Below are 24,652 nucleotides of genomic sequence, written 5' to 3'. Positions count from 1 at the left end.
TCAGTGCAGCAGCACAACACTGTACGAACATCATAGTTATGTGTTTCCCTGCTGCATTTTTCCAAAGTTCAACGTCAACTTACCCCAAACAGCCATGAACACAGCAAAGAAAACAGTCGCTCCGTTGTCGAATAGATGGGTGACCTTAAAACAAAGACAAAATCAGACATTTTTATGTCAAAAACCAAATTTAGGAAAAATCTACACAGCTGAGTCAATGACAGATGCATATTACAGTGTTCTACTATACAATATATCATAAATAAAATGACTGATGCTTGATTAGCAGATTTAAAATGTCAAAGATTTTAGTGCAGGTTTATGTGCAGTTAGTATGTTCCTAAGAATACTTGTGCATGATGAAAATGTCATTTTCATCACAGTGTTTCCAAGTAGGATGAGTTGACTGAAGGGTGACAAACTGAGGACACTGCACATTCATGCATACATTACTAGCTTGTGAATAAAACATAGGGCTACCCCAAAAGCGTATCCTCATTAATCTCTTTTTGATGATGCTTCAGATAAACAAATATTTCAGTAACACATTTTTATTAAAATAACACTGAGATTGGCAACAAACACAAGTATCAGCTGCTGGGAACATTTCGTCCCCCTGTTTGTGTACCTTGGCGTAGATGCAGCTGTCTGACAGTCTCAGGTAGGGGCAGTACTGGTCACAGATGGGGCACATGATGATGTCGTTGGCCTGGCAGATTTCTTTGCTGAAGGACAAAAAACAACATTTAGACCAAAGCATTCAAGTAGGACTAATATTACAACATCCAGCAAGAGCCAAAGTCACAGAAAAACCCGACTAACGCAACTCTGAGTTCTCTTAAAAAATGCAAGTGCAAAACATTGTATGTGTGTGCGGTCTCTGTTCAGGTAAATGAAGTTATGTTCTTAAGAAAAGTCATTACAGAGAACATTTGCTTCTATGTGGGATTTTTCAGCCAGAGAAGCCTGCGCACGTTTGATTTCCTTTGTTTCAGTTAAGCAGCATCCAGTATAGTCACTTACAGGGGACAATTTCACACTCTGTTGCCTCATCTCAAATTGCAAATTGCAGTTAGCTCCATAATCTGCTGGACAAACACACATTTTTTGTAGTTTTGCCTCCGTATTAACACTGCAGTGGATTTTAAATCAAACAGCCAAGATATGATTGAAGTTTTTGTAAACAGAAATATATATATAGTTTCAACAAAGAGGCTCAAAATTCTTTTTAGAACTGAGAGACACAGCAAATACCTTAGGAGCAGTGTTGGTCAAGTTACTTGAAAATAGTAATTAGTTACTAATTACTGATTACTTCTCCAAGAAAGAAATCCTGTTACTTTACTGATGACTTATTTTCAGAAGTTATTAGTTACTTATTACTTATTTACATGATACACAACCTGAATATGTAATAAAGCAACAGACCTTTCAGCCTGATTCTATTTTTTCTGCATAATCTATCATATAAAACTGAATGAAATGAAAAAGTCTCTTTTTAAAAGTTGTTAGTTTTAATCTTTTAACTTTATGCATCAAGCAAAGGTTAAATTATATGCAACAGTCTTTGACTGAAGTAGAAACATTTTTAACACATTGAGGACATAAATGTACACACGCAAAAATAACTTAACCTTTAATCTGCTCCCCACATGTGGATTCGTGGAAAGATGCAGCAGTTTGAAGAAAATAATGCATCTTCTTCTGTAGACGCTCAGAATACATAGCAGGACACACATTTTTATCACTACAGAGAGGAGGTATCTTTACCTGACCTGGCAGTGCTCCAGAGTGAAAAGCCCGTACAGAAATACCAGCAGGCCTACTAGAGCTGCAGGAAACAGCATCCCTGTGTACCAGCCAAGCCAGGCGAAGTACAGTCCGATCTTCTCTCCAAAATACCTCCTGGAACAACAGCCGAGCGCAAGAAGAAAAAACATGTTTGTTCCCTCAGAATGGCCTCGAAACTACACCTGTATGTGGTAAAAGCTACACTACGCATCATGATGTCTTACCGACCTGATGATGATGACGTTTTCATTTCAATATGGTTTCAGATCTAACTGTGTGCATGTAGTTACCTGATGAGATCCAGCGGCTGGTACTTGTACCAAACCCCCCACCAAGCCCAGCACTCGTACAGGAGGTGCCGATGGTTTTCTGCTCCGTGCGTTCTGATGGAGTTTTTGCTGTGGTAGCTCCCCTGTTAAAGCATGCATACATATGTGTATGTACACATAGACATGATCTGTGTGTGTACTGGTATAATATTACTGCAAAGGAATCACCACTGGCCTCATGTAGCACATGTGAGAGCAAACGATGATTACTTCAAAACAGGTGGTGGAAATGAATGAGTGAAAGGTTTCTAGGAGCCAAATTACCTCATGAAGGGGGAAAGCTGCCTCGTATGAATTATTGCTCAAAAGACGATTAAGCCCTGCAAAAAATGAATAAATAAATAAAAGAAAGAAAGAGAAAGAGAATCATTAAACGAGTAAAGTCAGGTGGAGCCATACTGTTACAGTGTAACCTCTTCAAATTTAGAATTTACCGTGTGAATGCATAATCAGATCAAGCCTTGCACGAGAAGACGGTTTTTCATGCAAACACATTCATGAAAAACCTCATGAAAACTGAGTCAAAATTTTGCAGCTGGGGTTTTTTATTTTACAGATATCAGCTGAAATTCTGGTCCCTGCAGAAACGCTGTTTGAGCTGAAGAGGATTTTTTTCGTTGTTGTTGTTGTTGTTGTAATACCACAACTAACCACTGGGATAAAATCAGGAGCAATGACTGTAAGTCTGCTATAAAAGCATTTCGAGAATTCATCTGGAGTTTTAGAGACAGCATAAGCTGCAATTTTTTATGGGCCTTAGATTAATATGCATCAGATAGGACTGTTTGTTGTTTGGTTTTTATGTAAAGGCATTGATAAACAGGAAATAGTAATATTAAACTTCAGTAAAATCACATTTAGAGTCTACTTACACGTAAGCTTAAAGTGGAACAAAGAATGGAAACCAAATGGATTTCTTAGTCTTGTATGTTTTTAGTGTCAAATATACAGTGCTTATATACAATAATATTCTGGTGCATTTTGTGCATTGAGTAGTAATATGTATTTTTTTTATTAATTTTTTGGTAATTTTCATTAATTCTGTAGAAACTTACCCATCTTAGTTTTCCCCTCCTCATATTTGACCCGCTGGAGGATGTGGTGGACGATGCGACTTCTGGTGGCGTTGTTGAAAAATGTATCTTTGTTGTGGATGATGAAACTGGAGTGAAACAAACTGGTTAGAACAAGTCTGTCTGCTCTGACTGATAGGTTGTTTGTGTATGCGTGCACATACGTAGGTGCAAAAGTGTGTTTTACACACAAATTTGCACCAATTTGCATATAAGAGGCAGCAAACCGAATTTTGAGAGGCTAAAGTACAAAAGAGGGAATGGAAAATGGGAAAATGCACCAGTTGGCGGTGTAAGATTAAGTTCAAAAAGTCTCACGGGGTGGAGCTTTAAAAGAGCATTCCTCAACAACTCACTGATGGATCCTCGATCGACTGAAGGGGGCGGTAAAGCTCTCGTTCTCCTCCAGGTCGGGCAGCCTGTCGTTGTCGAACTTCATGGGCTTGCGGGGAAGCCAGCCACGGAATTTGTTGATGCGCTTCTCCATCCTGCAAAAGAAGTTTCTGTTGAAGCTGCAGCAGTGGAGGTTTGCTTAGTCCACTTACACGTTGCCATGGACACTCACCTGCTCATAAACTTGTGCCGTCGGTGCATGTAGAAGATTTTCCTCCTGGAAAACGGAATGTTGATGAAGAGAAGAAGAAATTCAGGGAGGATGCTATCATTTGATAATTAATTCATTAAATAAATAAATAAATAAAATGAATGTTTTTTACAACCTTACAACCAATTTGGGCTTCCATCTATTCAACTGTGCAATAAATGCCACAGAGCATAAAATTACTGTGTGCACTGGGGTTTTAAGATGTTTTTATAGAAATAAGCTACAACTTTCAGCTAATGGATCTCATTAATTGTTATGTGTTGTTTTTATTGGTAATTTTATATTACAGTGTTGAAACAGTAGGGAATCATCATGACAGAGAATGGAACAGGGCAGCCAACATAAAGAGCTCTGAATGCTCTTAAAGAAAGGTTGAAGAATAAAGGTGGCCATACCAAATACAGACTTTCAAGCTGGTTTTTTTGCTTTTTATACTGTATTTTCATGTATGTTTGAATGTATGTTTGAATAGTAAATATTAAATATTATATTTATATTGTGCACAGTCACCTCAAGGTGCTTTATATTGTAGGGTAAAGACCCTAAATGAGGGAGCACTTGGTGAAAGTGTGAAGGAATAACTCAATTTTAACAGGAAGAAACCCCTGGCAGAATCAGGCTCAGTCATCTGTTGGGGTTACATTTACACTACATGCAAATATTTTCTGTTTGTGTATAAGAAAATTCGACAGGGCAGCTTTAATTTTTTTTCACATTAGCATCGTTAGAATTTCTCTCCCACCTGAAAGGCATGCGAATGTTCATGAGCTCTGCATAGCGACAGAGAACATCCCACGGTGCATGAAGCTTCAGGAAGATCACATCACTGTTTGTTAACGAGGCCTGTAATGAAGTCAAACATACACATAAATAGAACTATACTATTTTATAATATGTATATATATATAAAGCAGAATTTATTTCTTAAAGGGAAGAGCTACAAAATATCTCACTGCAGGCTGTTGAGCATCTGCTCTTTTCCTCACCTGTTTGTACTTCCTGACTGTGTAGGAGTCTGTCTACGGGTACATGAATCAGAAGCTAACTGCATAGACCTAAAAATAACTAAATGACTCCATGCAAGAAATACACACAAGTGGGCTGAAGGTTGAAGGAGACAACAACCGTTGCCTTGCGCTGCGCGCTCTAGATAATGACGACCTTGGCGCTACAGCATCAGCAAACAGAGCTGAGGTTAACACACAGCATCACAACATCCACCTTCTCCCTTCTATCAAGTGACACTTTTGCTCAGTGAGAAGCAGCGGCAGAGAAAATTGCTATCAGCGCATTTGATTTTGCTCTACGAGTGTTGAACGTCTCGACAGCCCCCAGCTGTCAGACCCGGCACAAAGACTTTGAGCATTTTAAAATTCAGCACTTCGGCCATTTAGATTACATGCATAATAGCGCTGTGCATTAAATAACTTCCTCACATAAAATGGTATCGCTGTTGAGCGAGGCTCACAATGAATGCAGCTGCAGGTTGGCTGAAGAAACCGCAGCAAAGCCAGTTCTCAGTCAGCACCGGAAACTATCAAGCTTCTCCTTTACTGTGGAGTCATCGCTTTTTAAGGAACTGCACTACTTTTGCTTTGCTAATGTCCTGTGATTATAAGAATTGCTCTTGAGCAATAAATATATGGCCCAAGAGCGAATTGAGTGCTACACTGCTGACCTCCAAAACAAAATTAAAAATACGGTATATCATAAATGATTTATAATCCAAAGTTTGCCTCATTCATTGACTGAGTCTATTGTTTTGATTTTGCAAACCACAAGGAGATGCTTTAGAAGAATTCAGGTCACATTGCTTTTATTACTGCTGTCAAAAAAAGAGAAAAGGAAAAGTTCTAAGAAACTGTTTTACTTGCAAAGTGCAAAATACTAGAAAGGATCAGCGAATGGTTAGTGAACACTGTGCAAGCCAGCTATTTTACCTCCTTTTCCATGTGCAGGCCCTCTGCACGGATGTTCCGTTCAAATACTTCCCTTTTCTCTGACTGTGAACTGGCTTTCCTGTAGACCAGGATGTAATCGATGCGGCTCTTTCCATCACTGAAGCAAAGGCCACTGGACTTACTCCTCCCCTGAGGACACGCAGATAAAGAGAGTCAGCAAAGAATAGCAACTGGCCATTTAGAGGAAACGTTATCTCTGCTGTTTTGACTCAGTTATCGTCTATTATTTACGATGGATGGATGAATAAGCAAACATTTGGCTGTCGGTGATTTGTTTATTTTCACTGCTGACCTCTGGGAGACCTGCACTCGACTTTGTGTTGTCATCAAGGATGCTGCTGTGGGTGCCCTGGTTCTGCAGGGTGGAGTCGTCGTCTCTGGACGGGCTGCTGATGCCACCTGACCGTTCTCGTTCAAGAAGCACGTTAACATCCTTCACAGCTGGAGAGTAAATGGAAAATAGAATAGAACCCAAGTTGACAAACTCTTAATCCAGTAAAAATGCCGACACTTCAGCTGTTCTTATTCAATAACTGAGCAATCATAAGACAGCGTAAGAAAACCTTTTCATCCCTTATTATTTTTAGCTATAAAAATCCAAAACAATGAGCTAAAAAGCTCAATAACATGAACACGATCGTAGTGTTTTCTCTGGGATAGAACCAACTCTGCTTTAAATTCTACTTTTAAGAACTATAGAAACCACAAGTGACATTTTCAGATACAACAGGAGCTGATTATTCAAGAGCTTGTATGAGAGGAAAGGGACTTAAATTAAATTCCAATTCAAATGGCTTTTGATTCTTTCACAATGCTCTGTACTGTATCTAACTCCTTTAATTAATTTGTGCTGTCACAAAAAGCAAGTATGTTGGCTTCAGCAGAGAGGGCTATCGTATTTTACTATTTTTATATCAGGTATAGGGGAAAGACTCTAAATACGGTAATTGAAAATGCCAACAACCTGCACCCAAGTCTGAAAAAGTTTCTCTGAACAGTGATGGCCTTTTATTAGCTGATGTAGAGGTTTTTATTAGAAAGACCACAATGCTGCCAGCTAAACTTGCTGGGAGAAAATAAGCTGAGTGAAGTCGACATAAATGTAGTTGCTGCTGGTGGTGCTCACCCAGCGGAGGTACATCATCTTGAGTGCTGGAATCTGGGGCTGTGGCCAAAGATTCCTCCATGATGTCTTCTTCCCCGCAGGAGGGGAAGGCGAGAGGTCTGTCTGCTGCCCGGTAGCCAGAGGCCAAGGGCTGCAGCTGGACTCTGTGTCGGCGGAGGCTCTGGTGCTGGAGCTCAGACCCATGTAGAGATAAACTTGCACCTGTAAGGATTAGAGATGGACCGATCCGATATTAGGTATCGGTATCGGTCCGATACTGACGTAAATTACTGGATCGGATATCGGCGAGAAATAAAAAATGTAATCCGATCCATTAAATATCAAAAAAGCACCTCACAAAACTTGCGACATGGCGTAACTCGGCTCATAACCGTAGCAGTCGGAGCAGTGTGCCTCACGTGATAGAGCGGCTGTGTGTATTTGTAGCCTCACTAGCAATCCAGCAATTCATCTCCGAGGAAGTTATCCCAGAGAGAAGTAAAGCAAGTGTGTAAGTTCATCTCTGAATGTTTGTAAAGCGTACCTGCGTTAAGCTTAACCACCGATATATGGAGCGACTGCCTCTTCTCTCTCTCCCTCTCCTGCCGCTACTTCATGAAACTCCTTAATGATCAGCTGATCGGCTTTTCTGTCGGGAGTCCGTCTCTCTTGTTTGTTTTGGCCCACTTTGCACCACAAGGAGGAAAACAGCAGCTGAACAACAGCAGCGCGTTTAAGCTTGATAAGCTGTTGTTAGAATTTATTTAATATTACTTTCTACACCAGGATCCTTTTCTACGCAGCTGACTGACTGGTAACTGTGCAGGGCGGATCTAGCAAAGTTTAGCCAGGGGGCCGATAGGGGCATTAACAGGAAAAGGGGCACAAAGACATACTTTTCTTTCTTATTCTCATTTAAAATGTCTAGCTTTTAATAAATAATTATCTGAATCTTACACCCAAAGTTTTAATCTGATGTAAAATGTATAGAAGTCCATTACTGTATATAGTAACTGTTAAGTCTAATATACCCTAGTAAGCTATAGTACTTTTTCCTTTGGGAAGATACCATCTGTGAATTCTGCAATTCTGTAGAAGAAAGATGTTGAATCTATTTAATTATTCTTGAAAAATAATTTATTTCTGTGCATTTTTTTTTCCACACTGCATCAAATTAAAGTTGATTATGTTGATTAAGCATCATGAGGTGGAGGGTGGGGATGGTTCCTTTTTTTTTGCTGGGAGTTTACAACCCTATTAGTTAGGTTGCTTAATATTTCTGCTAAGTACTCTTTAAAATACCAGAATAGGGAGGATGGAGTAGGTTTAAGTTTATTAGATTGATCAGTATTGCTGAACTATGAAATATTTTGGGTGCAGTGTATTTTTTACATACAGGTATAACAGAATAGCTTTAGTGTTGTTGTTTATTTAAACTTGAGTATGAACTTATACAAAATGCAGCAAGATATTAAAAAACAGTTTTATTGATTAAAAACACACTATATCGGATTAATATCGGTATCGGCAGATATCCAAATTTATGATATCGGTATCGGTATCGGACATAAAAAAGTGGTATCGTGCCATCTCTAGTAAGGATACACAGCACGTTACTGTAGTTTTTTTGCTTCCTTTTAAGAGATAGCAATTAATCTTTTAGTGCTTATTGTTATCTTTTTCCATTTACTTGCTCTTGCTTAAGACACAACAGAAAGTCTAGTAATAAACTTGCCAGCAACTGGTCGAGTATTGACCGTGTCATCTGGACTGGACTATTGTGATAGTGGACATGAGAAGACTTTCTGTCAGAACGTCCCCCAGGTAAAGCTTTTCCACTAACTACATGGTAGTGGCCATCCATACAAGAAGAATACATCAAGACCAAAGACCCGAAGCTAAATGTGAGTCATCCCAAGGAATAACTCAACAAAAATAATCAGGGTCAGGCAGGCAAAACTTGCAAACTTGCAATTACTCTGCACACACACACACACACACACACACACACACACACACACACACACACACACACACACACACACACACACACACAGTCACAAGGGCCCCTCCAGCCAGCATCATCTGACAGCAGCAACCACAGCCTTGCAAAAACACAATTAAAGTTACACTAGAAATGGCAGAGACCATTTTGACTTCACTAACAATGCCCAAGTTGACTGGTTATAAAATGTTAACTATTAGCTCCTAAGCTAACATGTCAACTGCCGGTGTCCCAACTGTGACTTCTGCCTGTGCACACTTGACTCGATCACATCATGGCCAGTAGAGCTTGACACACACAAGGCTGCTCTCACAAGCTAAGTTAACTAATGTTGAACTTCAAACAAATGAAATATTTCTAAGTATATTTCACTCGCAGTTAAGGCTAGACTTGACTCAAACTCAACTTAATGTATTTATAAAGCACATTTTAAACACATTGTTAACAACCAGCACTGACCAAAACCCTGTTCAAAAGGCAAAATGGATTTTTTTTAAAAAAACCCAAACTAACAAAAAGCAAAAAGCACAAAAGGGAATAGATACGAAATGACTTAAATACATTTTAGTAGGTGCTAAACACATGAAGCTGAAAAAGTGAGTGAAGACACACTGAGCAAGTCCGATTCAAATGCCAGTGAGTAAAAATGAGTTTTAAGTCCAGTCCAGGCTGGATGGAGCAGATTTGACTGGGAGGGGAATGCTGTTCCACAATTTGGAGAATACCACTGAGTTTCAATTTAAAGTGGAAAGCAGTCAGAAGCATCTGATCAGCTAACTGGATTAAGAGACAAAGAGTTTTTGTTAGATATTATCTTTTCTATTCTTTTACTGTAGATGTAGAGCAGATTAATTTCACTCACATGTGCCAGAAAGTTTTCCAAGTGGTCACTCTGGGTATTGCAAAAACAACAACAACAACCTCCCTCTGCAAATAAAATAAATAAAACTTTGTTGTAAAAGAAATATTTTTAAAACTACAGCTTCACCGGCAATCAAGACTGTCTTTTCTAAATCTTTAATCCATGGAGGATTTGACACCTACAAAGGTAGCTAGAGTTTAGTGTAGAGTGGATAGGAGCAGTCCTTAGGAGGAAACACTGATGAGCAGTCGTGCTGTAGATAATAAATAGTGTAAGCCAATGGGTAGAATGCAATAAATGCTGAAGACGTAGACAGCGATTCCCACTATACAAACACTTTCCTTGAGTTTTTGCTTAAGTATAACAGCAAAATTTAAAAGGTAGACAAAAAAAGCAGGAATGGATGTAGAGCGACAGATAATATGGCAGAGGAAGCTGTGTGAAAATTAGAGGGAAAAAAAGAAAAAGCACAGCTCTATAACTTCTATCTCCTTAGCAAAGATTAACCTTGAAAGACCCTCCAAGGATAGACACTCTCTGCATGGGAACACATATGCTAATTGGAGCTATTGGTCAACTAGACTGTGCCCGTCTGGGAGGGAGCAATTATTCCAAGCTTAGCATAAAACGAACAATCTAAATAGATCTGTGTCTCTTACTTTCAGTCCTCTGGAGAGTGGGAAGACTTCGAGAGAGTGGGTTGGCTGTCTTGAAGGTTTGCACGCTGAATTTACGTTTGTGACAGCAAAGGTGACTCAGCTAAATTTTTCTGCTGAGCTGTGGTAAGAGGGACAGAGATATAGAGGTTGGGGAGGTGTCCCGGCTTTTAATCAGCAGTTGATGCTTTGGAACATTGGACTCCATGGATGCAGCTAATGGAAAGATGATGAATCTGATATTATTAGTGAAAAACAGGGCGACCAACTCAACCTGCAACCTTCAGAGAGGGCACACTGAGAAAACACTTTATTTATTCAAAGAAGATGAATAAAGTTTAATATCAAGATTTGAGATGAAAAGTTCTTCTATGGAAGCTCATTTCTGCCAGTAAGTGAAAAAAGATAAAATGAATCACAAACTTTAAAGAGTATCTGAATACTTACAACCTTTTACGCTTCATTTAAATTGAAAAAATTAAATAAAGTCCTAATTTTACTATTCTTTTCCTATGATGTCATACTTATGTTGTACTGTGCCTGGGTGTCTTTGGAGGAGTCGACCTCAACCACACATAATCTGTATTCAGGAGGGGATACATAAAAATTAAGTGAAACAGTCACAACATATGGATTGTGCTTTGCTCACAACAAAATTGAAAGTTTGTTCAATACCTGAATGTATTCCAGTTTTGTATCAGTTTAAATCGGTGTACTTTTTTACTGTGTTACATGCATAGTTTAAAAAAAACAATGATTTTTTTAAAATGGAAAAATTATGATTATTATTGTTTTGTTACTGGTGGAAATTGGCTTCCATAGTTCTGACACGAGAAGCTTTTTTAGCATGTTATTTTCAACTCTTAAACCCAGGCAGTATGCGATGACCTCATACACTTCCCGACCCCGTTTCCTCAGCACCCTCAGCACTCCAACGCTGCTCTCATTAATGGAAAGGAGAATTGCTTACTATAAATATTGGCTCTCGGAGGACTGAGACACCAGATATTAGCCTACATCACGCCGCCTTGCCAGGCAGTGGCCAATCAAACAATGTATTCATCAAACTTTAACAACCTTATGGTACTTCTGTAACCCAAGCCACAACTGGGTTCACATGGTACTAAAGCTTTGGGTGTGCACACATCTTTTTTTTTTGGACTCAATAAAGACACACTTCAGCAGTGGCACTGTAGATTATTTCCTTTTTCATTTTGAACAACCAGTAAAAAAGCATCTTAAAAATGTCCAATTACCAGAGGAAGAATTTGTTATTTGTATTTTAAGATTTTATATAACATGCCATTACATGCAGCCTAGTCCTGTAGGTTGTTGCTTTATTATTTATTCTATTCTCACTAGTTTTGTATGCATGATGCAGTTTTTTTGTTTTAGAAAAAAATATTTTTAAATCCTATGTTGTGTCAAGTTTTCTCATGAAGTATTACCTGTGCCACATGTGCTCACTTACTTGCTGTATACAAGTAAGTACTGTACACTATATTCATACTCTTAATGTAGTTTTTATACTCATCAACTCGTATTAGTTGTATCAGGAAAATCACTGGGGTTGGATGTGGCAGAAAACCATACACATACCACATGTATGCTATTGTTCTTTGTTGTGGTTTAACCTGTCAAGGACAAAAATGTAATTTCTGCATCAAGCCTTGCAGTCATATTGTTTCTGAGTGACAGTGTGGTGGTTACCATTGTTGCCTCACAGCAAGAAGGTCCTGAGTTCAAATCCACCAACTGTGTGAAGATTGCATGTTCTCCCTGTGGGTTCACTCTGGGTACTCTGCCTTCCTCCCACATAACAAACATGCGCTTAGTGGGGTTAGGTTAATTGATGTTTCTAAATTGCCTGAGCTGTGTTAGCCCTGTCCAGCTTATACCTTGCCCTATAACACGTGGGATAGACTCCAGTCACCCTTCGCCCCCCCTGTGACCCTGATAAGGACAAGTGGATGGAGTGACAGCTATGTACATTCTGTTATTCAAAAAAGCAAAGCCTAGACAGGTTTTATGTTAACCAGACTCTAGACTTTGTTGAACACTCCAAGAAATAACTCTTTAAATGAACTTTAAAATAATCACGGAAAGGTATTTCCACATTAATAAATGGCTTTCTCTTAGCATTAACTACTTTTGCTGGACTACTCTAATTTGGAAAGGTTGGATCAATTGAATTTAATTAAATTGGACTCAACTCCAGTATATAAGTTGATTCACCATTAATTAATTAAGTTGGTCCAACTAAAGTGCATTAAGTTGGAATAACAGAATTGCATAATGCTAAAATAAAGCAATTTAAGCAATTTAAAAAAATTCTGTTCATTCAAAGAGTTTTTTTGTATAGAGATGAGGCAAGAAGCTCAGACATCTGAACTGGAGACCCTGAATCTTCTGGAGAAATTTTATATCTTCTATAGCCTGGAAATACCTTAATGTCCACCAGCAGAACTGAAATGTAATAATCTCTATTTGTCTGATACTCAGCTTTGGTGCAGCACCTCACTTCATCCTTTGCTTGAACCATGCTGCTTTAGCTCCACTGCCTTTAAGGCCTCCTTCACTTCAAGCCAGCTTTCTTCCAATTGGTTGTCGTAGCAAACAAAAGGTTTAAGCATCAGGTTGGAGGGGCTTTGGTGCTCACCGCTAGAGCTGAAGCTAAAGTTTGGTTCATTTCAGGTTACTTGTACATACAGTGACCTGATTATATGAAACTTTAGCCATGTTTAGTATGAACAGCCATCATTGTAACAAAACCAGTAGTTTCACACTAATGCAGACATTTTCCCAAACTGATTGCTACTTTCCAACCACACAAGCTTGAACTAAAAATAGCTGATCACAGTTATGTTGAAGTTACCTTGCTGTGACTTTTTCACTGCGATATGCTGATGGCCATTAGATGCTTCATAATGACATAATGACAGTTTGAACAAAAGCTGAAAAAAAGACGCCAGCAGTGGAATGGTGCAAAAAATTAAGTGGGAAATTGTCTGCCTCTGAAGAAAATTCATAAAACTGTGTAAACTGATGTAATACTGGAGCTTCATGTGGTCACTCAAACAGGTCTTTATTGATTTTGAAGATGCAAAAGCGACACATAACTCTGGATAGCCTGTTCGAATAACTTCAAACAACCTCAGTTTGATTATGTATTTTATTATCTGCATTTTTATTGTGGTGAGCTTCCTCTGTTAACATAATATTCCATTGTGTCAGTTTGTGCAGCCCGAGTACTTTTTTCATTTACAGGATGTCATATCAATAATTTAAACTTGTCTGCTAAATAGTTTGGAGTCAAGATCTCCAGTATTTGAAGCAAGTAAGTCATCAAAATTAATGTGAGGAGAAGTAGGCCATGCTTGTTATTTCAGTGTCAGATATGGTACATATTTAATCAACATGTCTTGAGCTGCTCCTCTCATTTCGAGTCACTGCTCCTGCCTTGTCAGTCAAGAAAGGTGATTGAAAATCTCATGCACATTGTTTTGCGTGGCTGTCAGTGTGACTATTAAATAACTTTTGTCGTTCAGAAGCAGAAAATATTTGAAGTTTTCTGAATTAAAAAAATTGCTTTAAAGTGACATCAGTCTTTACAGTTTTTAGATCCACTGCTGCTTCCATAATTAACCCATGATTTAGCCTTCATAGATGGCATAGGTTAGATGGCAAGTCTTTGGTGCAGTTTCACTGGTTTCTCAGTCACATTGACAGCTGCCGAATGTTCAGTCGTACTTAAAGAAGCACAGTTTTACTAGTAATTTCTGGATTTGCTTTGCTAACCAAACTAGCACTAGCTGATTAGCTTCGCCCTTCCGTTGAAATATCATCATGTCTTGATTCCAAATGCCATTGGCTTCAAAATAGTAGCCTAATAATAGCCCCATGACTATGAATATCATACAATGTATAAACTAGAGCTAAAAGCATAACTAATCTATAAAGTAAAGGTTATTGACATTTACAGATTGTGGCTAATGAGCTGTTCTTATTTTGATCTTGAATGTAGCTAGCTTGACAGTCTCCAGGAACAACCTGTATGAAGTTGAAATGGTGTGGGTGCTTTATGGTCACATCTGTGGACACACCACGAGATTTTAGCGTCCATGTTTTTGTGTCATTGTGTTTAGAGATTTTTTTATTTTTGCTATTTTTATGAACTGCTTTTATTCTGTCTTCTAAGATGCGTTTGTATTGTTGTTTTAGTTTTCTATTATATTTTTGTTGTCATTATTCCAAGTTTTTTTTATTATTGATTTTCTTGGACAGCGCTTTGTGACTTCATGATAAGCACGTTAAAAATAAAGCTTTCTTACTGACTTGGTTGCTAACTGCTTGTTCCCTGCCAAATACTGTTAAATTAAATTTGCTAGTATGCTTGCAACATTGTCCTGTTACATGACCCAATTTGGCCAAACTATAGCTGTAAGACGAGTCTAACCCTAAGCCTATAGAAGTTACAAAGGTGTGTTTTTTTCAAAAGACGGTAAAGATTCCTGGGAAAACTTTAGTTTCCACCTGACTCTATAATGACCGAGTACACAAAATTAAACCTTTTTGTTTGTTTATTTTAAATTATCACTCAGTCAAATTTATAAAAAAATACCAAAGCCCACTGCCCTCCAATTACACCTGTTCTGGCGAATCTCCAACATATTATGTCTTCAGTGTAAATATTAAAAAAAACATAACATTAGTATTACATAAGAATATTTAAAGATTTTTCTCCAGTGAAAAAGGATTTCTTCTTCTCTTCTAGTTGCTTAAAACACTCAACATGGAGATGACAGCTCACGCTGAGAGGAGAAGAAAAGTGTATGTGTGTGTTTGAATGTGGGGGGGGGTTAATGGGAAATGGGAGGGGGCGATGTGTGTGTTGTCAAGGGGGATTAGGTGTCAGTCACCAGTTAGGAGGTATTGTTTGTTCTAGCTGGATGCGCGAATCATACCCGGGGGCACATTTTCTCCCTGGCAGCCAAGGGATGGAAATTTTTGCACCTGCCGAGCTGCTACTGGTGCCCAGTCACCACAGTCGCAGCAAACGCACACTCATACACGGACACTGCTCACAGAGACATGACTAGTTTCTGTGCATTACAGCTGATGCATCACAGAGAAAGAGCTGGTGGAGCGTGTGGGAAAAAAACATGTAGAATTACAATCAAGAGAAAGGGGATAGTGAGGAGCTGGAAAAAAGAGTGTGTGTGTGCATATGAAGGTCAAATGCTTACACTGTTCAGGGAACTGCGGGTGAAAGATGAAGCAGCGTAAGGGTGGGGGGAAGGACACGGTAACAAATGAGTGAGAGCACTGCAGAAACAAAGAAGAGAATCATCCATTCTGGAGATCAAGCTGCCTTTGCTTCAAGACAACTTGATGACACTCACCATGTGAAGGTGGGCAGAGGCAGAGAGGCAGCTTCGCTCCTCAGAAGGCAGGAGGAGGAGGGGGGGAGAGGCTTCACAGCTGAGCTGCAGCAAATGCCAAAACAGCCCGATGACTCCTCTACATACACACACTGACATATGCACACACCACCCTCCACCTCCAGCCCCTCGCTGAGGGTGACAAACAAGTGCGATGTCCCGCGAGGGCAACCAGCATCCCCACTTTTTTTTTTTACTCCTTATTCCTCATATCCCTGCATCAGTCGGTCCAGAATCACTGTAACATTCAAACACATGTGGATCGGATCTGTCATAGTGAAAGATGCTCAAATCTTGCAGCAGGAAAGCTGCAAAAGCTGTCACAGATCCTCACTGAAGGAAAAAAACACAAGCATGAGCAGGATGTTTACAGTGTCAGAGGGAGAGAAAGCGAGAGAGAGAGAGAGAAAGGAGAGCTACTCATCGGCATTCTTAATCGGGCTTCTCTGGCAGCCAATCGGGGGTCAAGCTGCTCTGACAGTGGCCAATCAGAAAAAAGGGCCGGCTATGTCAGTGTTGCTGCAGCCCAAAACAATGACAGTTGGCACTGATGACAGTGTCAGCATGGCCCTCTGATGGAGACTCAAGGGCATACATGGTCACATACAAATTCATGCACGCACACATAGACACACACACCTGGGAATAAATATATTCATTAATCTAGCTAATCTATTAACAGAGAGTTTTGCATTATTTCAGGTTTATAATGTCATAATAAAAACCCTATAAGAAAGACTGATTTCAATATAAAGATCTGCAGTTCGTTAAGCGAAATAAGTAAGTGGAGCAGAAACAGCTGTGCGGGGAGGTGGGGGCAAATCTGGGTGAAGGACAGCCATATTGAAAAGGTGACATTGCTGAAGAAGTGATAGTGTTCTACACCACGTCACAGAGGTGTAGCAGATGTGCTGCCAAAGCTCTTCTGCAGAGATGTACAGACATAAGAACAGACGATTGGAAAACCTGCAGCCTGGTAAAGAGAGGTGAACACAGAGGTCGAGGGGCCAGAACACTCTGACCAATATTTAGGAATGAAGTCCCCGATAAAAACATTATCTCAGCCTCATCTTCTCTGGTCTAAAACTGTAGAGGTCAGAAGGAAAAATACTGGTGCTCGCCAGACTCCTAGTAGATACACATATGGTATCAATTTCAAAATCCTACGTTGCCTTGTTCTCAAGTTATCGCATTTCAAGATTTTCAGAAAACTTGTGCTCTGACCTTGAGGTCGAGGTCACTGAGATTTGAATTAGTCCAAGTTTTTAAGTAGTTGCATCTATGGTATCAGTTTGAAACTCCTACGTTCCCGAGTTATTGCGTTAAAGAGGCTATTTCCTCAAACAAAAGGCTCAAGAATGACCTGATATCGGATAGAACTGTCCTTTTGTTATACTGTGACTCTGACTGGAGCTAGCCAAAGACAAAAGAGGGCAGAAGAGTAAATCATGTCCATATGTGTGTTGACTCAGCATTGATTACACTGAATGGGAAAACCTGATAGTGTTGAAATAAAACGAAACCCGCACTTACGGATGACAGGATAAAACTTTAAAACTGCCATTAGCTGAGAATTCACGAACACCGGAGGGTCCCTGGTCTAAAGCCAAGCTTGAGCATTGAGGTGCTCCCATAACATTTGAATCATTTGTTGACAAAGGGCAGTTTATTCAATCCAGGGCCTGAGAGCACAGCAGATGAATGTCAACAGGAAACAGAAATGCATGGTGGAGGAAACTTGGAGGTTGAGACCACGTTTCTCCTTATTTAGCTTCAGATGTGTTCAGAGTTTCCTTAGTGCTAAAAAGTACAGACACCGTGCAGTCTATCTGCTCATAGATTAATTCTGCAGTATGACAATCAGCCCATATGTACAACCAAAGACATTAAGAACTACCTTCAGCTAAAAGAGTAAACAGTTGTTGTGTGGCCCACAGAGTGCCAGTTTCAGTGTTATGGAGATTGCATAGAGGGTGAATCATGACTCCTGATATCAACGCAGTGACAGGATTTTACCATCTGACCTGTTGTGATCAGTGTTTTACTAACTGAAATGTAGATTTGGTGTAAAAAAGTTCTCATAATTTAAAACATGTACTGTCACAGCTCTCAGCATACTTGTGCTGCTGTCACACAGGGTCTCCTGGCTGGCACTGCACGTGGGGAGCGGGGTGATGGACAGCGACGCCGGGCAGGACACTGGCTCAAGATGCTCACTGATGGGCGGGACAGCAGAGGCCTCGGAGTGAACGCAGTCTGGACTTGGGAGATTCTGGCTGCTCTCTGGAAAAGGACTCTTCCAGTGTGAGAACTCGATGGCCACTTGACCCCCGAGATCAAACCCTGTTGAGTGACAACAATCGAGGCAGATAATGAGATTCTAAACAAGAAGGGAAGAGGACACTGAAAACTTTAACATTCATCTTATGGGAGCATTGCTACATGTACAATTTGGGACTGTGTATGCTGAACATAACAGCAAACAGATGTTGCAATGTTGCCCCCTAGTGGTGGAAACTGTCAACTTCAATAAAACATTGAATTTTCATTGTTGCCAGGTATGTCCTCAGCAGCAACCACAAAAAAGATGATTGACTCAGTGCATGAGATCATAGTTCAGCAATGTAATTATGATAACATTCATGACAATGTAATGCAGCCACACAGATAAATGGACATAAAAGCATATAATTAAATGATAGATTATTAAGCATAATTTTGCAATTTCCTCCAATAGCTAAAAGTTGAAAAACAACAAGTTAATACACAGGAATACTTCAAACACTGGACCAGAGGGCAGTATGATAACCTCTGCCTTATTTTCAAGATGAAAATATAAATGATGAGAAGGGCCACGGAGAACCTCCACATCCTTCTGTCAGTTTTTGCTGCTCTCCAGAGTTCCCGAGGACCAGCCCTCTGCTGAACCAGCTCGGCACGCTTCCGGCCTTCGATTTCTCCTCACCAGGCTCCCCTCCCCATTTCAGCTCAGCTCTGACAAGTGACTGAACTGAGTGTTTTATGCAACTGGATGGTCCAGACATAGCCCCCCCCCCCCGCAAGAAGAACGGGTTTCAAACCTTTATTGTCTATAATTCTTCAGTAGGGCATTATAGATGCAGCAGATCTGATTGTAGAGTATAGCTATACTATAAGCTGCTGCTGACCCCATTATTGAATTATCAAGTGCAGTTTGGAGGGCTACAGGGACCATGCTGACCTTCAGAATGCTGCAGTCAATTGAAATGCTTTATACTTGTCTTCCAGGTCATGGTGCCCTACTTTACCTTTCAATTAGGACCACAATGTACATTTGTGTACCTGCTGTTAGAACACCAGCTCTATGTTGGCTTAAACTTTGGAATCAGAGACCCAACAGATCCAGATGCAGTAGATGAGCTCTGTTGTAATTAATCTGTGTTCTTTTCAATTTACTATTTAATTCTGTTCCATTTATTAATACTTTTTGATTACTTTGTTTTGTATTTTTTATTTACCTTGACTTTATTCTATGCCTTATTCTAAAGAAATCTCTGATATAATGCCAATGTATGTTTTTTACTCTACACCAAATAACAGATGTGTGCTATTTTGTGCTATTTTTCAAGACAAGTCTCGTTAAGGAAGGACACATGATAAAACTATTTCTCTACACTTCACAAACCTTCAATTTTTTTAATTTCATTTTTAAAACAAATTATTAATTAAATCATAATATTATCTTTTCAATAGCAGCACCACTACCTGTAATGGGTTTCTGCATTTTGAATCTAAACTGATATGTTGCATTTGCTTACATGAGTGGACTGGTTCTGCCGGAGGTTTCTTCCTATTAAAAGGGAGTTTTTCCTTCCCATATGGAAAAGTTAAAATTAAATCTTCTAAAGTTTGTATCTGTCTTGTGTGAAACTTGTATGAAAAGCATACAAGAGTGAAAACAGATATAAGATCCCTTGAAAAATTATATAAATGAAACTTGTATGTTTTAGATACTTACTAAAACAATATATGAAAGTAATGAGAAAGTGGCTACTTTCATGAGTAAATCATATAAGCCTTATATGATTCACTACATGAAGTAGGCCACATCTTATGCAAGTCTTCTATAAGTTTTTACTATTTCTTTTCCATATGGGTTCCCACTGTTGCCAAAGTGCTTGTTCATAGAGGGTCATATGATTGTTGGGTTTTCTCTGTAGGGTCCAACTTACAATATAAAGTGCCTTGAGGTGAGTGTTGTTGTGATTTGGCGCTATATAAATAAAATTGAATTGAATTGAATAGATAAGACATATAGTATCAAATATATAGAGCAGTAAAGTGTGTTTTTAATGCTTTGTATATTTAATATTTCTGGTATCTTGCACTGGCAGGTGGGATAAGGGAACACCTCCACCCATGCCACCTCCTGGTTTCCTGTAAAACACAAAGCCCAGCAGATTTCAGATGTAATCAGCAATGAACAAACGCAGCCCCAATCAATAGCAGAAAAGTGGAACGCCTCACAGTCTCCGGGCCGTCTGGCTCGCTCCTTGCAATGCACATTCAGCTGGAGGATAAACTGCGATGAGGAGTGACGGGATAAATCTAAGCCATACTTTATATTTCATCTCCTGTTTTACACCCTCCAGTTTTCAGAGAGAATGAAAGGAGGGATTTCACAAATGAAGTGTAAGAGTGTTAGGCTAGGCATCCCCCAAAATGATGTGCTCAAGTCAGCACTTTCAACAACTGCGAGTAGGACTTTATTCACCCCGGGGGAGAAAACTGTAAGGTGCAATACCTCTGGAAAGACAAACCTAACTCCCGTCTTTGGTGGGTGAAAATTTGACATAGATATTAATTAGGATGTACAGCAAATACTGGAACACATTTATAATATAGTGATCATTTATAGTTAATTTTGTAGGTGTGGATTAATAATTTTGTAAAAAGACAGCCTGTAATAATGATGAAAACTTGATTTTTATCAACTCTATTACAGCACAGACGCCTTGTTAAAATACACTGTGTGCGTTAACTCATTAACAAACATTACTGCAGTGTAACAGACCTGCCCTCACGCAACAGGGATTTGTTATCACAGATCTTATTTCAGTGTATGATTTGAAATAAGGATCAGTCAAGATATGAAACAATGTGTCATGTGCAGCTCATATTACTGAAGGTGATAAAAATAGCAGGGATGGATGGATAAATTACATTGCAGTCTCTGAGACGTATCCGTTACTGATGTACAGTGTGAGGTGGACACAAGCACCTGCACACTGCAGGGTAGTGAGAATGACCCTAAGACAAAGGGAGGCTATTTTATAGATGTTATTTGGGCTTATATCTATGTATACTAAATCTGTTATTTCTTTTAGGGACTTTTAATATAAAGCATGTTTGCTCTTATTTTCTAAGATATTCCAGAGCAGCTCGTCTACTCGATGGCCACAAACGGAAAGAGCACTTCAGCAGTTTATATATGCATAGTTTTGTTTTAAACTTTAGAAGTGGATTAGCCTTTAAGATGGGCGTTTAATGTAAATTTATATTTACTTCACCAACTACTACTAGTATAATTTTGCCGATTTACAATTTTTAAAAAATCTTATAGCTTATACCGTTTGTCTAGTTGATGCCTTCAAGCCTTAAAAAGGAATCTATTGATTTATGTGGGGATGTATGGCCCCATTAATGCCTTTTAGAATTTGTTTACAGGCACACAGTGTTCTTTGAAGTTTTTGTATCCTGTACCTGCTTACATCCCCGCTGAATGATTTATGTGGTCAATGTACAGTGGTTCATAACCTGTAAGTGGCTCCTGGATTTTAAACTGTATTAACAAGTGCTTTGAGCCACCAATGCCATCATCTCATAAAAGTCACCCACAACGACGGGAAGGGTGGAGTGGGTGCTGTAATCTACACCTGGCATGTATCTGAACGACCTCCAAAACTCATGTTGCCCGGGTATAGTGTGTTCTAAGCATTATCTATGTCGCAGTCATCAGAAAAAAGTGCCCCCGTGGCTCTCTGAGGAGAGAGAGCCCTAGATACACCCCCCTCACTTCCTGATGCCCTCAGAGGTAAGAAAACAAATGCAGGTGCATTTATCTGGGCCACATGCTGCACAATGCATTAACACGTTTGAGCTGGGAGTTTACAGGAAACTACTGGTCTTTTCGTTTGAACAGTGAATGTGCATGTGTCTGAAACGGCAGCAACACAGCCTAAGAAGTGCTGCACAATTGAAGTTATACATTATATTAAATACTGTATGAATGGTTTTTATCATTTTAGGGACAAAACTAAGTAAAAGGTGGGAAACACAGTTGTAGCTTTGCAAATCTATTTACAGTATTATTCTTGATAACAATAGCTGTCTTTTTCTGTCAGAGTGAAAATCTTCCTACAGTGATAAAGTATGCATACATTCAATTCAGGGTCAAACAGAATGAGTGAAAATGTTCATTATTTGCTTTTTACACCATTTTAAGGTAACAACCTTAAGGAAGTTAAATAAAATAAACATAAAAAAAGAAAAGTTTTTTTTTTTTTTTGCAACCTGCAAAAGACTGGTGATCTGTTAGGAGCATTAAATGTCTTCATATGTTGAAGCATTAATAGTTCCTTGCATTGGAACTGCTGGGCCACGCCCAACTCCTGAAAAACAGCCCCACACCATAACCCCCTCCACCAAACTTGACACTTGGAGACACAATGGTGTCAGACAAGTACCGTTGACAACCGCCAAACCCAGACTCGTCCATCAAATTGCCAGATGGATAAGTGTCATTCATCACTCCAGAGAGCACGTCTCCACTGCTCTAGAGTTCAACCGGACGCTTTGCATTGCGCTTGTTTGCAGCTGTTCAGCCATGGCAACCCATTCAATGAAGCTCTATAGTCCTATACGCTCTATATGTTCCTGAGCTAATCTGAAGGCCACATAAAGTTCTGACTCTGCAGAAAGTCGATGACCTGAGACTTTTGGCAATACAGTGGTCCCTCGCTATAACCAGGTTCACCTTTCGCAGCATCACTGTTTCGTGGATATTTTTGTGTGCAATTTTGCATGATTTCTGTTTTCTTTTCTTTTTTCTTTTTTTTTTTTACAGCGCATTGTGTTCTGTGTCCTGATTGGCTGTAGACCATTGTCAGTCAATCTCATGCCGTGTCTCCTGTACAATACAGAATGTGTCCAGCTTGTCAAATTTACATAAATCTTTGATCGCTAGCAGTGTGACTCTGAAGTGCTGTACTGTATGTTTGTAAGTTCTCTCCCCAACAAACACAACAATGTCAACAAAACGTTTTCCACCGTCAAAGGCACCTGCGGTAGCAACCAAAAGGCAGAAGATGCTAACCATCACTCAAAAAGTAGGACTTCTCGACATGCTAAAGGAAGGTTGAAGTTACCGGATTTTTCGGATTATAAGGCGCATTAAGTGAAACAAAACAGACAAGTCAAACTTTACTCGACTCCTTCTTCCTGCTTCCTTTGTGTATCCCAACCCTGTTTTTTTACCCAAACCTAAATTGTTTATCTAGAACAAACCATAACACCCTTTCTTCTCTTTATTCACGTTCTAGCTCACTTGATCACCATCGCTCCCTGTCCCTACGACTGCACTGTCTCTGTTGATCTTGCTTTCTCTGACAATAAACATCTTCACTGGTCAAGACACTGGACTTCATTGGTGGTATAAAAACATACCTGTCCCTCCTCATCAATTCATCCATTTATTTCTGTTTTATTTTTCGTTCTGTTGTTCTTCATCTGACTTCTTGTAGGTTGCTGGGTTTTTAAAATGCCGCTTTATGTGGTTCTCTTCTCAGATTTTATTCAGTGCCAGCAAAGACTTTTTCAGGGCCACTTACTGTATATGCTTTATACCAGCTTAATTCTTGCAATGTGTCGAGTGAAAAGTGCTCTTAGCTGTGTCACACTGCTTAGTTGAAGTCAGGGTGAAAAGCGATCAGTTAAAGAGAGGGCTGAGATGGGATGAATTGCAGAGCTGGGGATCTTTCCTCAAAGTACTGAACTTGAATTTTGTGATGACCTGATATTTTTACAAAACACCATGAATCCTCCCTGACGGCAAAATCTAAAACTTTAAACAGAATAAAAAGGATAACTTGTGTTTTTGGTTCAGGCACTGTGTAGAGCCAACCTCAGTGCAGTGGTGCTCTAAAATTTCCAGCATGACGCATTTAATGTTTTATTTCATCCTTTACTGAATCCCTACCTCAGGGTGAATATTAGCTCTGTCTATCAGCTGCACTATCCCAGTACATTCCTACAACAATAAAGGAGGGTGGAATCGATGCGAGATTATAATCGATTAGAACTTTTAAGAACCTACGGTGATGCTGACTTGTATTTTCCTCTCAAACAAAGGCCGGGGCTTTAAAATCACAGGCAGCACAGTAAATCTTTTTGATGTCAGAGTGTGGGACGAGACTATAGATCTTTCTTTTGTAAAACCAACAGAGTGAGTCTCAACGGTCCAAAGCTCCCCCTCAGCAGTTCATTAGTTAGTTTTTTTTTTTTTTAATTTAGCTTCTAGAGAAGAGAGGAACACCTGCATGCAGCAGCAGCAAAGTCTGAATCCCCTTGCTGTCAACAACCTATACAGTAGCTTACAGGCTAACCACACACTGTGTTAATATTCATTGAAAAAATGTCAAAAGCCAAGGCCTGAATATTCCAAATGGCAGGCAGTTGCAGTTTTGTGACAGACAGGAAAATTATGTTGAACAGCTTTGTCACCAATGTACAATTTTCCATCAAGAACCTTGGACGTACAAACAAACTTCCACGTCAGCGGAAATCTT

At 39.5% G+C, this 24,652-nt stretch overlaps 1 protein-coding gene across 1 annotated transcript in view; it reads right to left on the bottom strand.

Annotated features, from left to right (window-relative positions):
- LOC116313818 (anoctamin-4-like) overlaps nucleotides 1–16,118 on the bottom strand; it is a 55,604-nt gene extending 39,486 nt beyond the window's left edge. The window contains exons 1-13 of the mRNA XM_039601265.1: nucleotides 15,789–16,118; nucleotides 6,885–7,085; nucleotides 6,051–6,199; nucleotides 5,738–5,887; nucleotides 4,540–4,640; nucleotides 3,759–3,803; nucleotides 3,550–3,681; nucleotides 3,176–3,282; nucleotides 2,385–2,440; nucleotides 2,082–2,203; nucleotides 1,771–1,905; nucleotides 629–725; nucleotides 84–144 (exon numbers count right to left, since the gene is read on the bottom strand). Of these exons, the coding sequence (XP_039457199.1) occupies nucleotides 84–144; nucleotides 629–725; nucleotides 1,771–1,905; nucleotides 2,082–2,203; nucleotides 2,385–2,440; nucleotides 3,176–3,282; nucleotides 3,550–3,681; nucleotides 3,759–3,803; nucleotides 4,540–4,640; nucleotides 5,738–5,887; nucleotides 6,051–6,199; nucleotides 6,885–6,945 (1,216 nt within the window). The 5' untranslated portion in view covers nucleotides 6,946–7,085; nucleotides 15,789–16,118. The remainder of the gene's footprint in view (nucleotides 1–83; nucleotides 145–628; nucleotides 726–1,770; nucleotides 1,906–2,081; nucleotides 2,204–2,384; nucleotides 2,441–3,175; nucleotides 3,283–3,549; nucleotides 3,682–3,758; nucleotides 3,804–4,539; nucleotides 4,641–5,737; nucleotides 5,888–6,050; nucleotides 6,200–6,884; nucleotides 7,086–15,788) is intronic.
- Nucleotides 16,119–24,652: the final 8,534 nt, after the last annotated feature.

This window comes from Oreochromis aureus, linkage group 17, assembly GCF_013358895.1.
Source record: "Oreochromis aureus strain Israel breed Guangdong linkage group 17, ZZ_aureus, whole genome shotgun sequence".
In the NCBI taxonomy this organism is placed as follows: domain Eukaryota; kingdom Metazoa; phylum Chordata; class Actinopteri; order Cichliformes; family Cichlidae; genus Oreochromis; species Oreochromis aureus.
The sequence above is the reverse complement of the archived record's forward strand: the minus strand, read 5'-3'. Positions and strand labels throughout refer to the sequence as shown.